This window comes from Myotis lucifugus, unplaced genomic scaffold, assembly GCF_000147115.1.
Source record: "Myotis lucifugus unplaced genomic scaffold, Myoluc2.0 scaffold_731, whole genome shotgun sequence".
Lineage (NCBI taxonomy): Eukaryota > Metazoa > Chordata > Mammalia > Chiroptera > Vespertilionidae > Myotis > Myotis lucifugus.
The window spans coordinates 1-11,095 of NW_005871779.1; the positions used below are offsets into that span (position 1 = coordinate 1).

At 49.8% G+C, this 11,095-nt stretch overlaps 1 protein-coding gene and 9 non-coding genes across 15 annotated transcripts; all 10 read left to right on the forward strand.

The window, feature by feature from the left end:
• The first annotated feature begins 2,217 nt into the window (after window positions 1-2,217).
• On the forward strand, window positions 2,218-5,579 carry LOC102431864. 6 transcript variants are annotated; one of them, XR_001346047.2, is made up of 12 exons: window positions 2,218-2,300; window positions 2,635-2,687; window positions 2,944-3,031; window positions 3,255-3,302; window positions 3,626-3,661; window positions 3,834-3,882; window positions 4,158-4,204; window positions 4,378-4,417; window positions 4,607-4,640; window positions 4,945-4,991; window positions 5,232-5,261; window positions 5,464-5,579. XR_001346047.2 is itself a non-coding variant. In XM_023746787.1 (3 exons), exons 1-3 carry the CDS (start codon window positions 2,400-2,402, stop codon window positions 3,137-3,139), a joined length of 372 nt encoding a protein of 123 aa, XP_023602555.1. In that variant the 5' UTR covers window positions 2,307-2,399; the 3' UTR covers window positions 3,140-3,554. The 6 variants fall into 6 exon arrangements, 1 of the variants encoding a protein (XP_023602555.1); XR_002826991.1 differs by lacking the exon at window positions 2,218-2,300 and having other exon boundaries at window positions 2,510-2,687; window positions 4,364-4,417; XR_002826990.1 differs by lacking the exon at window positions 2,218-2,300 and having other exon boundaries at window positions 2,510-2,687.
• On the forward strand, window positions 2,739-2,810 carry LOC111823902. The gene has a single exon (XR_002826995.1). It is a non-coding gene; the product is annotated as a small nucleolar RNA SNORD26 (small nucleolar RNA).
• LOC111823912 lies at window positions 3,102-3,173 on the forward strand. Its single transcript, XR_002827005.1, has one exon. It is a non-coding gene; the product is annotated as a small nucleolar RNA SNORD27 (small nucleolar RNA).
• LOC111823911 lies at window positions 3,482-3,556 on the forward strand. Its single transcript, XR_002827004.1, has one exon. It is a non-coding gene; the product is annotated as a small nucleolar RNA SNORD28 (small nucleolar RNA).
• Window positions 3,923-4,049, forward strand: LOC111823906. Its single transcript, XR_002826999.1, has one exon. It is a non-coding gene; the product is annotated as a small nucleolar RNA SNORD22 (small nucleolar RNA).
• On the forward strand, window positions 4,244-4,310 carry LOC111823910. The gene has a single exon (XR_002827003.1). It is a non-coding gene; the product is annotated as a small nucleolar RNA SNORD29 (small nucleolar RNA).
• On the forward strand, window positions 4,472-4,541 carry LOC111823903. The gene has a single exon (XR_002826996.1). It is a non-coding gene; the product is annotated as a small nucleolar RNA SNORD30 (small nucleolar RNA).
• Window positions 4,716-4,783, forward strand: LOC111823904. Its single transcript, XR_002826997.1, has one exon. It is a non-coding gene; the product is annotated as a small nucleolar RNA SNORD31 (small nucleolar RNA).
• LOC111823905 lies at window positions 5,032-5,157 on the forward strand. Its single transcript, XR_002826998.1, has one exon. It is a non-coding gene; the product is annotated as a small nucleolar RNA SNORD22 (small nucleolar RNA).
• A 4,547-nt stretch (window positions 5,580-10,126) lies between the features above and the next one.
• Window positions 10,127-10,317, forward strand: LOC111823901. Its single transcript, XR_002826994.1, has one exon. It is a non-coding gene; the product is annotated as a U2 spliceosomal RNA (small nuclear RNA).
• Window positions 10,318-11,095: the final 778 nt, after the last annotated feature.

Below are 11,095 nucleotides of genomic sequence, written 5' to 3' on the forward strand. Positions count from 1 at the left end.
CATGCGACCATTCTTCTCTCCCGCCTTCTATATCTGACTCTGAGTCAGAGCTGGAGCTCGAAATTCTTCCTCGCCTCAATGTCCTGCGACGCACCATTACTTCATCATCACTAGAATCTTCATCACTTGTACTCGCATTTTCAAGATCGCTATCACAAGAATAATTGGACAACTTGTCTGCACAAAACTCATCATCACTATAGTCTGAATGCTGCGACATTCTAGGTTAAAGCAAATAAAAATAATACTAACTGAAAATAGCGGTACTCCGATAGATATCTGATATAAAAAAATAATTATTATGCGAACACTTTGCAGAACGATTTTATTTTATTTGGTTAAAAAATTCTATATGAATGTCTTTATCACAATATATTTAAATATTTAAACACGTAATAATATTCACAAAACTCAAAACTAAAGACGTCCGGACACAAGAAGTATTTCTCAATAACTATTCTCTTTGCATGGTGAGATATCCAGGGATATCAGTTATAAAATGAGAAAACAATACATTGGTACCCTAACGGTATTGTACTCGACCAGCGCCATAAAGTGTTCTCTACTTACAAGGGATTTTTATGATACCTATTACCCCAATGGGTATGAAACGGTTCGCATACGCAGGTAGGTATCTTTGTGAACGGCAAACAAACAAATATTTGGTAATACGCAGTTACAATCCGCCCGAGTTTACACGTTTCCCGCACTCCACCGCAAATCTATATGAACCGAGTTAAGACGACTCCCGCGGAGTACGCGCAATTCACGCGAGCCGACTTAACTCGTTTCCCGCAATCCAAGTGGTATTACAGTTTCATGGGGCCCTCGCTAGATTGGCTCAGTGGATAGAGCATCAGCCTGTGGACTGAGCAGCGGTCCCCAACCGGTGGTCTGCGGACCACTGGTAGTCCCTGAGGTCTGAAAGGTTGGCGACTGCTGGACTGAAGGGTCCCGGGTTCGAGTCCAGTCAAGGGCACATGCCCGGGTTGTAGACTTGATCCCCAGTAGGGGGCGTGCAGGAGGCAGCCGATCCATGATTCTCCCTCATCATTGGTGTTTCTATCTCTCTCTCCCTCTCCCTTCCTCAATAAAAAAATATATATATATTTAAAAGAAATTTTCATGGGGAGGGGGGATTAGAGGGGAAAATGTCTTTTTAAGGCGCCTGTGGAGAGAGAATAATGAGGGAAGCTTGAGAAACAGTCCCCGGAGATCATTCCATTTGTTTCCCGGGTATCTGCTTGGTCCCCCGCTACCTGGAGGACAGTGTGCGATGACGGCAGTCCCGCATGGATGTCCAAAGGCAGGTCTGCAATCAGGCGGCCTGGACTGGCACCTTGGCGCTCTATTTCTTAGCGGGATAACACCAAGCAAGTCCGCTAACCGCTCTGGGTCTCGGGTTCCCCATCTATAACCTTATCTCAATCCTCCTCCCTGGGGCTGGATACGAAGTGAGGTCGTGCAGCAGAGCACATGCCAAGAGCTTTTGCATGTTTATAAAACACGCACGGACGGTCGGTGTTCGCGGCAGGTCTCAGTGACGGGTCTCCAGGTGGCGGGAACCACCCCGGCCACCCGGCGGGAGCTGCAGGGGCCCCTCCCCTGTAACAGGGGGCCCCGGGGACCTGGAAGGACTCCTCAACTCATGCAATGTGCTTGAAACGTGCTCCCAACGCGAGCCGAGCCACAAGTCAAGATCCTAGCAGAACCGGGCCGGGCAGCAGGACGCGGGTGGCCGCGCAGGAAAGCCCAGACCCTGTCCGCAGACTCGCCCGGATTCACTCCGGAAACGGCGCCATGCAGGGACCTGCAGTACCTGAGTCGCCTCCCGCGCCGGCACCCTGCGCACCAGCCCCGGCCGAGGGCTCCGGAGGTTCGGGATCCATGGAGGTGGGCCCTGCACACGGGTTTAGGGTGTGGGGGGGCAAGGGGAGCTGAGGGGAGGGTTTGGGGATGGGCGGCTCTGACCCCGACGCAGCGACAAGGCGCGGGAAGCCGCCCCCGGCCTCACGGCTCCAGTCCCACCGGAAGGCGGCGGTACAGACCGCGCCGCGGCGCCCAAGGCGTGCCTGCGCGCTGCCCTAAGGCGCATGCGCGGCTTTTCGCGCCGCTGGGGGCGCGCGCTCGCGTCCTCTTTGTCTGGAAATCTCTACCCACAACTCCCCAGGCTCGCACGCGCTCTCCCCGTGCGCGTGCGCCCGCCGCAGCCCCGCCCTCCAATCCCGTGGGCCTCTGCGAGAGGGTATTTAAGTGCCTCGCTGGGGGTTCCGGGTCTTGTCTTTTCTCTGCTGCTTCCGGTGAGTGTTCTCTCTACGGCGTGGAGGAATGCCCGCGAGAGCGTGGCGGGCCTTAGGCCGTCTTCTGTGTTACGTCTGTTTGGGGGGCGGGGGCGGGAAATGGGGCGACTTGGCCATGGCCTCCAGGCCTCGAAGCTACCGCAGGGCTTTGTGAAGGACAAAATGGCGGTGCCGGCGGCCTTCTCTGTGATGAGGACCTTTCACAGACCTGTACTGAATCCCCTGAGGATAAAAAACTCTGAGACTGGCCCTGCACAGCCGGTGCAGTGGGCGCTCCGGAGGGCACAGCATTGGGCAATATGCAATACTGACCTAATGTCCTCCTTGTCGGCAGGGTTCGGGCGCAGGTCTGGACGCTAGAGGACCCGGAATGTCCCTCTTGTTCGAGTAAGTGCTGATTCCTCCGCTGTTGCGTGCGTGCGAGTCCTGTGCGATGTGCTACGGGGATGATAAAAACTGAACTCTCTCTTTCTGATGGATTGGTGGAGAAGTGTATACATTCTGAGTAGCACCATCCGCAGCAAAAGTTGGGTTGTATTTTCATGCTTGGGGTCTGTTTAGCTCTGAAGTGTTGAGGCACGCGCACAAGACGAGGCTGCACGGTATGAAACCTAAGTGAAGGGTGCTCTTCGCTATTTTCCAGGTATGGTTCCGACCCAAAGAGCTCCTACAGGTTGGAGGATGGGACCAGACCTATCCCCATGCAGATCAGTCCTTGCAGCGGGGCTCCGGTGGGTACACAGGATTATGCCATTATGGGTAGGGGCGCAGTGTGCAGATGGGTGTCCCCTTGGGCTGGCCACTCCGTGATGAACATACAACGACAAGCATATGACTGAACTTACAAGTGATGTCATCTAAGCACTGAGAAGTCGGCCAAGAGTATTCACGGGCTTTGAATGGCTGCTATTGGGTATATGTAATGTATGTAATGCCTCCTTTTTCTGTCCGTAGCATCTCATCAGTCCTGACTGATTCAGCTGCCTCCGAGGGTGATCACAGGTAATTGTCTAAATGAGGGATTGAGATGTTCTCTCTCCAGTGTCCCCCACAACCAGGAGAGCAAATGGTCCTTCCTGCTTGTTTCTCCTGGAATGATTGTGCTGGGGAGGGAGAGAACACCCCGGTGGTACATCTGGTTCTTGGGGGTGTGATATTTCCCCCTTCACCCACATATCACTGTCAGATGATTTGAATTGTTATGCTGACGCTCTGTGAGGTATGACAGGTAATAGCATGTTAGAGTTCTGATGGCAGTTTCTGTTCAATGATTAAATTTTACTCCATTCTAACATTTTTAGTAATAATTTACTCTTCATTTATAGGTTGTCCTGATGATGATCTATTCACCTATCTAAATGGTAAGTAGCTTCTCCCAATACTCCAATCCTGTGGTAAACTAACACGTGAATCTATTATCCAGTGATTAACTTGGCAACGTGTTTTGTTTTGTTACCAGAGCCTTAATTGACCCATTTAGCTTTCTGGTTTCTCGTTGCTTGTAGTGACATTTCTTGATCTCTTCCCTCCTAGATCGCCATTGATCTGCCCTGGGTTGAACTCATGGAAAGAGGTGGAAGTGGTGAGTGTGTGTAACTGTTGTAACTTGCTGCGGGGTCCAGTGCCAGTGAGGAGAGCAAACATCCTGTCTTACCCCAGTACCAGCCCCAGAGCCAGTAATGGTGAACCCACTGGGGCTAACTGGGAGAGAGGATGAGAACCTGTTCCGTAAGGAACTGTCTGAGGTACAACAGAGAGATAGCATTGCTTAGTTCTTCTTGGTGTCCTGCCTGTTAACCATAACTAGAATCACTTTGGCTGTTTTTGGTCTTTTGCTAATTGCGTGATCTCATTTAGGAGCAGCTGGGTCCTGTATACTAATGAGAAACCTCCAGAGTTAAAAGGTGAGTTGATTGTCAGGCTTACGCCACCAAGTCGTCAAGTTTCTGTGATGAATCGAACTAGCTCACTATGACGTACATAATGAAAACATTTGAACACCTGAGAAACTGGAGAAGATGGTGGCGGCGGGGATACCAAGTTGGCATTTTCATCGACCACAGCCTTGTCTTTCTAGGTGCTGGTAACAGTGACCTGCTGTGCTTGTCCACTCAAAGGTGAGTGGTTTCCACATGTGCAACATGCCGGGTAGAGAATGCCCTTTAGCCTGTATATATGATGACTGACATGGAATCTCGTTCGGCTGATGACTTGCTGTTGAGACTCGGAAATCTGATTTTCTAGGAACTGGCTGAAGCCTGCATTTAATGCAGGAAGTGCATGCTGCTGACTCTGTCTTGTTTCAGGTCCAGCACCTCTGGGGCCCAGGAATGATTGGAGGTAAGCCTGTAAGCCTCTTTGTAATCTCAATCTATGGCTGCTATATAAGATGTGCCAGTCTTGTACTTTGGATCACTCACCAGTGATGAGTTTATACCGCCCCAGTCTGATCACTGTGACTGAAAGGTATTTTCTGAGCTGTGAGCTTGCCTTGGAATGAAAAGTGACCCTGGGAAGTTGATTGAGTAGGCAGTTCAGCCAATAGGACATTGTTTGGACCACCTCGTTTCTGAAAAGTGTGTTTTGAAGCCTATACAGGTGTGCCTGGGGCTGGTTGAGTGAGTTCCCATTCATTCTTTTGCAGGGGAAGTGTAAGCTGTATTTCTGCTCAACTTCAGTCTGAAGTTTGAGGTGAGTAATTCAGAGGTAAAGTGCAAGCCGAGCTACAATTTCCCAGTGAAGAAACCTTCACATGTCTTACCTCCTGTCCTTGTCCCAGAGCCTGTAAAGGTGAACCCACTGGGGCTGGCTGGGGGAGAAGAGGAAAGCTTGTTCCAGAAGGAACTGTCTGAGGGATCACAAGGATTTCTAAACACGGGAAAGGGAAGAATAACTTAATTGTTCAAAAAAATCGTATTTTTTTTTTTTCAGGTCTAAAGAAAGAACAAAGCATGTATAATGGTAGGTATCTTCCCACTTTCGGGTATATAGCCATTTGTTCACCCTGAGCGACCTTTTTTAATGCCAATTAACTAATCAATATTCAAAATTACTGACATAAACAGAAAACCTAGAGGTGTAATTGGGTTAAAGGTTGGCACCTTGTAAGCTCACAGTGCATATTCTTTCCCATCCAATAAACTCACTTCTTTTTTCCCTACAGGAATCCAACTCTTTGAAGACAAGAGAATTTTCAAGCAATTTCTTGTATAATCTGGCTGTTTAAATTTTCAAATAATCATTTCCATCCTTAAAAATAAAGGCTCTTTTTATCCTTCACTCTGGTTGTGTTTGAGTGGATCTAGTTGTTTGCCTAAATAGGGTAAACTAGGGCATCTGGGAAGGGGGTGCTCAGGTGAACAATTGTTGAACGAATAATAGTTGGCATTAAACATTCATCTTGATCTCCATATGCCATTGGTTGCCTTGTATCCACATACCCAATGTTTTCAAGTCTTTATCTGGTCCTGGGCAACCTGGCTTTGGCTTTAGGTAGTGGCACAGGGCATGGGTAGGGTATATGTGTGGTTAAGTCTGATTCTGAGCCTTTTAAAGCAGTTACCTAGCTTTCCAAGCCCAGAGGGTCAAATCAACGTGGTTAACATGCACACAGGCCCATACCTCACTGGGCCCTTGTGTAAGTTGTCAGATAGTGATGGTCCTTATATTACTTCACAGAATGGGTATGAATTCGCCTCTTTTGGGGGTTCTGCATATGTGAATTTTAGGGTAAGGTCTCCCTCTATCCTGAAGTATTGTTTCCAGGATCCTCATGGGCACCAAAGATCAAGGATGCTCAAGACCAGATCCTTGTAAAATCTGGGTTCAATTGGAGGGAGGGTCAGCCTGCTCCACCCAGAGAAGTTCACTTGAGAGCCAGTGGAAAGGAGCCTCAGGTGATGGTACCCTTCCTGGGAGTTCATGGTGTAAGTGTAAAAAAAAACCATCTGCAATTAGTTCGTGTGTGGAACCTGCAGATAATGAAGGGCCAACTATGCATTTTGTGTCAGAACTAGAGTATAAAGAGGCAAGTTAATGCTTTTTGTTGTTCATTAAGTGGTAGCCATACGGATTTGAGAGTTGTCAGTAATAGAATGAGAGGGGTGGTCCTGAAAGTGGGTCAGATAAGACCCACACCAGGTCCCTGGGGGCGGTGGGTAGTGGGAAGTGCACCAGCATTTAAAGATGGGGAACAGCAGAGGGGAAGCCCAGAAAGGCCCTGCAGAGTGGGGAACTGGTAACCGGGAGAACCCACACGAACACCTGGTGAAGGGTGTGTCAAGGCAACAAAGGTCACAACAGACAAAATGACTGCAAGCAGGTGTGTGGAGCTTTAGCTACAGAATGGTCGCTAGTGCGTGCATTACCTCAACCGGGGGAGACAAGGAAAAGGTGAGCGAGTTACCCATTGTCACAACTGCAGGGGAGGAGGGTCAGTTGTCCACATTGCAGGGGTGTAGCCGTTAGACCAGGCTCCTGTCACTCTAACACAGGTCTGGGGGATGCAGCAAGGAGGTGATGGAGCCAAAGATAATGACACTTTCCTCAAACGACTTTCACCATTTGGCAAATAAGGAATTCAAATGAAAGCCCAAGTTAATGGCTACTTGGGCTAAGAAATGAAAAAATATGAGATGGATTATATGGAGCGACGGTGAAAGCGCCAGAGCGATTAAGGCCTGGCTGCTCACAGTCCCGTACACTGACTACAGCACCTCTAGCCTGGACCTTCTCCCTGGGCACCCAACTGCCCCTTGACCTCCCCACCAGGTATCCGATTCAGACCCTTGATTTCCCTGGTCTGTCCATGTCTGCTCCCCCAGTCTCCCCACTTCAGCTAGGTGGTAAGAGCACCAACAAGTTCTCTATCCCAAACCTAGCAATGCACTAAACCCAGAGCCAAGGCCACACTCCCGCCTTTGGGTTACATTGTAAGAGGCGAAGACGGCCAGCAAATAAGATTATTTGAGCCAGCACAGTGGCTCTCACCCAGGGGTGATTTTGCCCCAGGGACAGTTACCGACGTCTGGGGACATTTTGGTTGTCCCCACTTGGAGTGTGGGGGGTAAACTCCTGGCATCTTAGTGGGTAGAGACCAAGGATGCTGCTAAACACCCCACAGTGCACTAAACAGACAGCTGCCTCTCTTCCACTCTGCAAACAACGAATTATCCAGCCTAAAATGTCAATAGTGCTGTTTTAGACACCCTGAGGCAGGGGTCCTCAAACTTTTTAAACAGGGGGCCAGTTCACTGTCCCTCAGACCGTTGGAGGGCCGGACTATAGTTTTAAAAAAAAACTATGAACAAATTCCTATGCACACTGCACATATCTTATTTTGAAGTAAAAAAACAAAACGGGAACAAATACAATATTTGTATTTGCATGTGGCCCGCGATGTTAATAAACAGAAGCGTAAAACCAGGGCCTGTATTTGAGGACCCCTGCCCGGAGGTATGTGATAAATGCCAACAAAGAACAGTGCCCCGGCTGGTGTGCTCAGTGGTTACAGCGTCAGCCCACGCACCAAAGGATCTCAGGTTTGATTCCCAGTCAAGGGCACACACCTGGGTTGCAGGTTAGATTGCCCCGTCAGGGTGCGTGTGGGAAGGAGGCAACCAATTTTTGTGTCTCTCTCACATTGATGTTTCTCTTTCTCTCCCTCTCAAAAAAGTCAATGAAAACACATCCTCAGATGAGGATTTTTTAAATAGCGTTAACGGCAGTCTAATGCATTCTCAAAGTCCATAATGCATTCTCAAAGCCTTAACCACATCTACAAAGGAACTCTTTCCATGTAAGAGCACACATTCAGAGGTTCTAAGAATTAGAACATAGGCACATTTGTGGGGGCATCATTCTACATAACACACCCCCTTAATGCAGTCCCTCCCTGGAGGCCCTGGTTTTACGCTTCTGTTTATTAACATCGAGGACACAGTGCTGAGACCCTTGACCTTGTTCTCTAAATCATGGCTTTTCAGAAAGCTTGCCAGTTGAAATTACAATAGTGAGAATGGAATGACCTACTCTTGCCTGAAGGATCTCAGCCATGCCTGTACCTTTGACACAGAGCCGAGGCCTCTACTTTCCAAGGAAACAGGACCTCAGTCAAGTCCCTTCTCTGACAGGGCCAGATATAGAATCTATACTAATAAAAGGGTAATATGCTAATTAGACCGGGAGACCTTCCGGACATCCTTCTGGACAAAGCCATGGTGGCGGGGCAGAGGCAGAGGCAGTTAGGGGCAATCAGGCCAGTGGGGGGAGGGGACAGTTGAGGGTGATCAGGCCGGCAGGGAGGGCAGTTGGGGGCGACCAGGCTGGCAGGCAGAGTGGTTAGGGGTGATCAGGCAGGCAGGTGAGTGGTTAGGAGCCAGTGGTCCAGGATTGCAAGGGGAATGTCCCCCAAGGGGTCCCAGATTGGAGAGGGTGCTGTCTGGACTGGGGAAACACCCCCACCCCACCCCCGTGTATGAATTTCATGCACCAGGCCACTAGTCCTCCTATCTAATAATAGACAAACATGGTAATTGACCGTACCTTCGCTACACCTCCCATTGGCTAATCAGCACAATATGCAAATTAACCACCAACAAAGATGGCGGCTAATTTGCATAATGCAGGCAGGATGGGCCACCGCGAGCCGCCATCCAGGCCCCCATGTGCCGCCTAAGCCCCGCCCCCAGCCAGGACCTCCGTCTGCGGCCCTGGGCAGCTGGGGCTTGGCGGAGCGATCGGCCAAGGAAGCCCTATTCTTGCAGGAATCCTCCTGCAAGGGGCTTCTAGTCCTATATAATAAAACCCTAACATGCAAATCAACCAGTGGAATGACCAGTCATGACATGCACTGACCACCAGGGGGCAGACGCTCAACCCAGGAGCCAGAAGCCAGGCTCACGACTGGCAAGCCCAGCGGTGCTGGTGGAGCCTCTCCCATCTGGGCTGCAGGGGGCGGTAAGGAGCAAGGGGTCCCAGACTGCGAGAGGGTGCAGGCCGGGCTGAGGAACACCCCCCACCTCCCACTGCAATGCACAGGGCCTCTAGTCCCTTCATAAAGCCTTTGCTTTGAGCCTATAAAAGAATTGCTCATTTAAATTTGACCTACACCTGTCCCACCCCCTCTCCCAGCGCTGGATCCTGGGTGCAGGAATCAGGAACCTCTGAAAGGCCTTGTTGCTCCACGGGGTGGATGTGACAGGTCAGGGAGGAGCACAGAAAAGAGCCAGGATGCGAGGGGAACTCAGGCCGCCCTTCCCTGTGTCCTCACTTCTCAGACCACCGCCTCAGCGCCCTAGGATTTCCCCGTTTAACAGGGACCTGCGCCACCTGGAGGAACTAAGGAGCAGGATCCCAACTCAGCAATTTGGACTCCAAGGCCTGGGCTCGGAACCACGGCCTCTTCAAACGTGTCCCGCAGAGGGGGCCACCGCCACCCGCCGCACCTTCAGCCCACCGACGGAAACCGCCGCCACGGGCCGCCAGCGAGCCATCAGGACGCGAGACTAACCCACAGTCCGGGAGAAGAGACCAAGCGGCACTGAAATGACGACTTGTATGTGGACCAATCCCAAGATTGTTACAAAGAGAAGGGGCGGGTTTATGCAAAACACACCCTGCAGGGAGCGCGTGGGAAAAGCAGTAAAGAATTCTATTTTAAGTCTGTTTCCAACAATCTGCCATTATTTTTAAGAAAGAATAATTAAAAAAACTGGGCTTAAGAAATATGACGTATTGAAAACAATCTAATCGTTAGGACATAAAAGTAACCACAAGTGCGAAAGCTACAGTAACGGCAAGCCTGGCGCGGAGTCGGAGTCCACCGTATCGCTTCTCGGCCTTTTGGCTAAGATCAAGTGTAGTATCTGTTCTTATCAGTTTAATATCTGATACGTCCTCTATCCGAGGACAATATATTAAATGGATTTTTGGGATTAGGAGATGGAATAGGAGCTTGCTCCGTCCACTCCACGCATCGACCTGGTATTGCAGTACCTCCAGGAACGGTGCACCCCCCTTGGGGGAAAATTGATAGTCCAAAAAAAGACTTAATCTCTCCTTAGACAAAAGGAGGCAGTAAATGTCCAGGTATAGTTAGCTCACTCCATAAGGCTGACTCTGTCTTCCATTGTTCTTTCTTTCATTTCACTTTCACTTTGTTTCAAAAGGGCAGACCTCACGCAGGCCAGCGTGATTCAGGTGGTTGGAGTATCGCCCCATACAGAAGGCTAACTCAGTTCTAAAGGCCAGCTCCAATTCTGCACAAGGCACAGCGACCCATGCTTCTCTTTCTCCCCCTTCCTCTAAAATCAACAAAAAATACATCCTCGGGTTAGGGTTTTCTATTTTTATAGGAAAAGATGGAAATTTATTGAGAAACAAGTAGATTCCCACGTGGGGAGGGGGAGAGAGTCCCCGGGGGAGGATTTGTAAAAGGCAGTTTTCGCCCTGTCCGGTTTTGCTCAGCGGTTGGAGCATGGGCCGGCGGACTCAAGGGTCGCGAGTTCTATTTGGGGTCAGGGGCGTGTACTTGGGTTACAGGTTAGATCCCCGCCCCAGTGCGGGGGAGGAGGAGTCGTGCGGGAGGCAACCAATCCATGTGTCTCTCTCATGGATGTTTTTCTCTCTCTCCTTACCTTTCACTCCCTTATCAAAGCAATGGAAAAAATGTCTTCGGGTAAGGATTTTAAAAAATAAAAATAAAGGCAGATGTTTAGGTCTAATCCTATCAGCCTTAAAAACCCAGATGTGTCCCCCGACTTTACAATGAGGAAGACCGCACCAATGAGGAATGG

What these genes read in the sequence shown, in the direction of transcription:
- LOC102431864 (XM_023746787.1), top strand. Translation starts at nt 2,400, where the DNA reads ATGGGGCGACTTGGCCATGGCCTCCAGGCCTCGAAGCTACCGCAGGGC. An exon ending in ACAGACCTGTACTGAATCCC is followed by an intron (nt 2,523 to 2,634) that starts CTGAGGATAAAA and finishes CCTTGTCGGCAG; the next exon opens with GGTTCGGGCGCAGGTCTGGA. An exon ending in GGAATGTCCCTCTTGTTCGA is followed by an intron (nt 2,688 to 2,943) that starts GTAAGTGCTGAT and finishes GCTATTTTCCAG; the next exon opens with GTATGGTTCCGACCCAAAGA.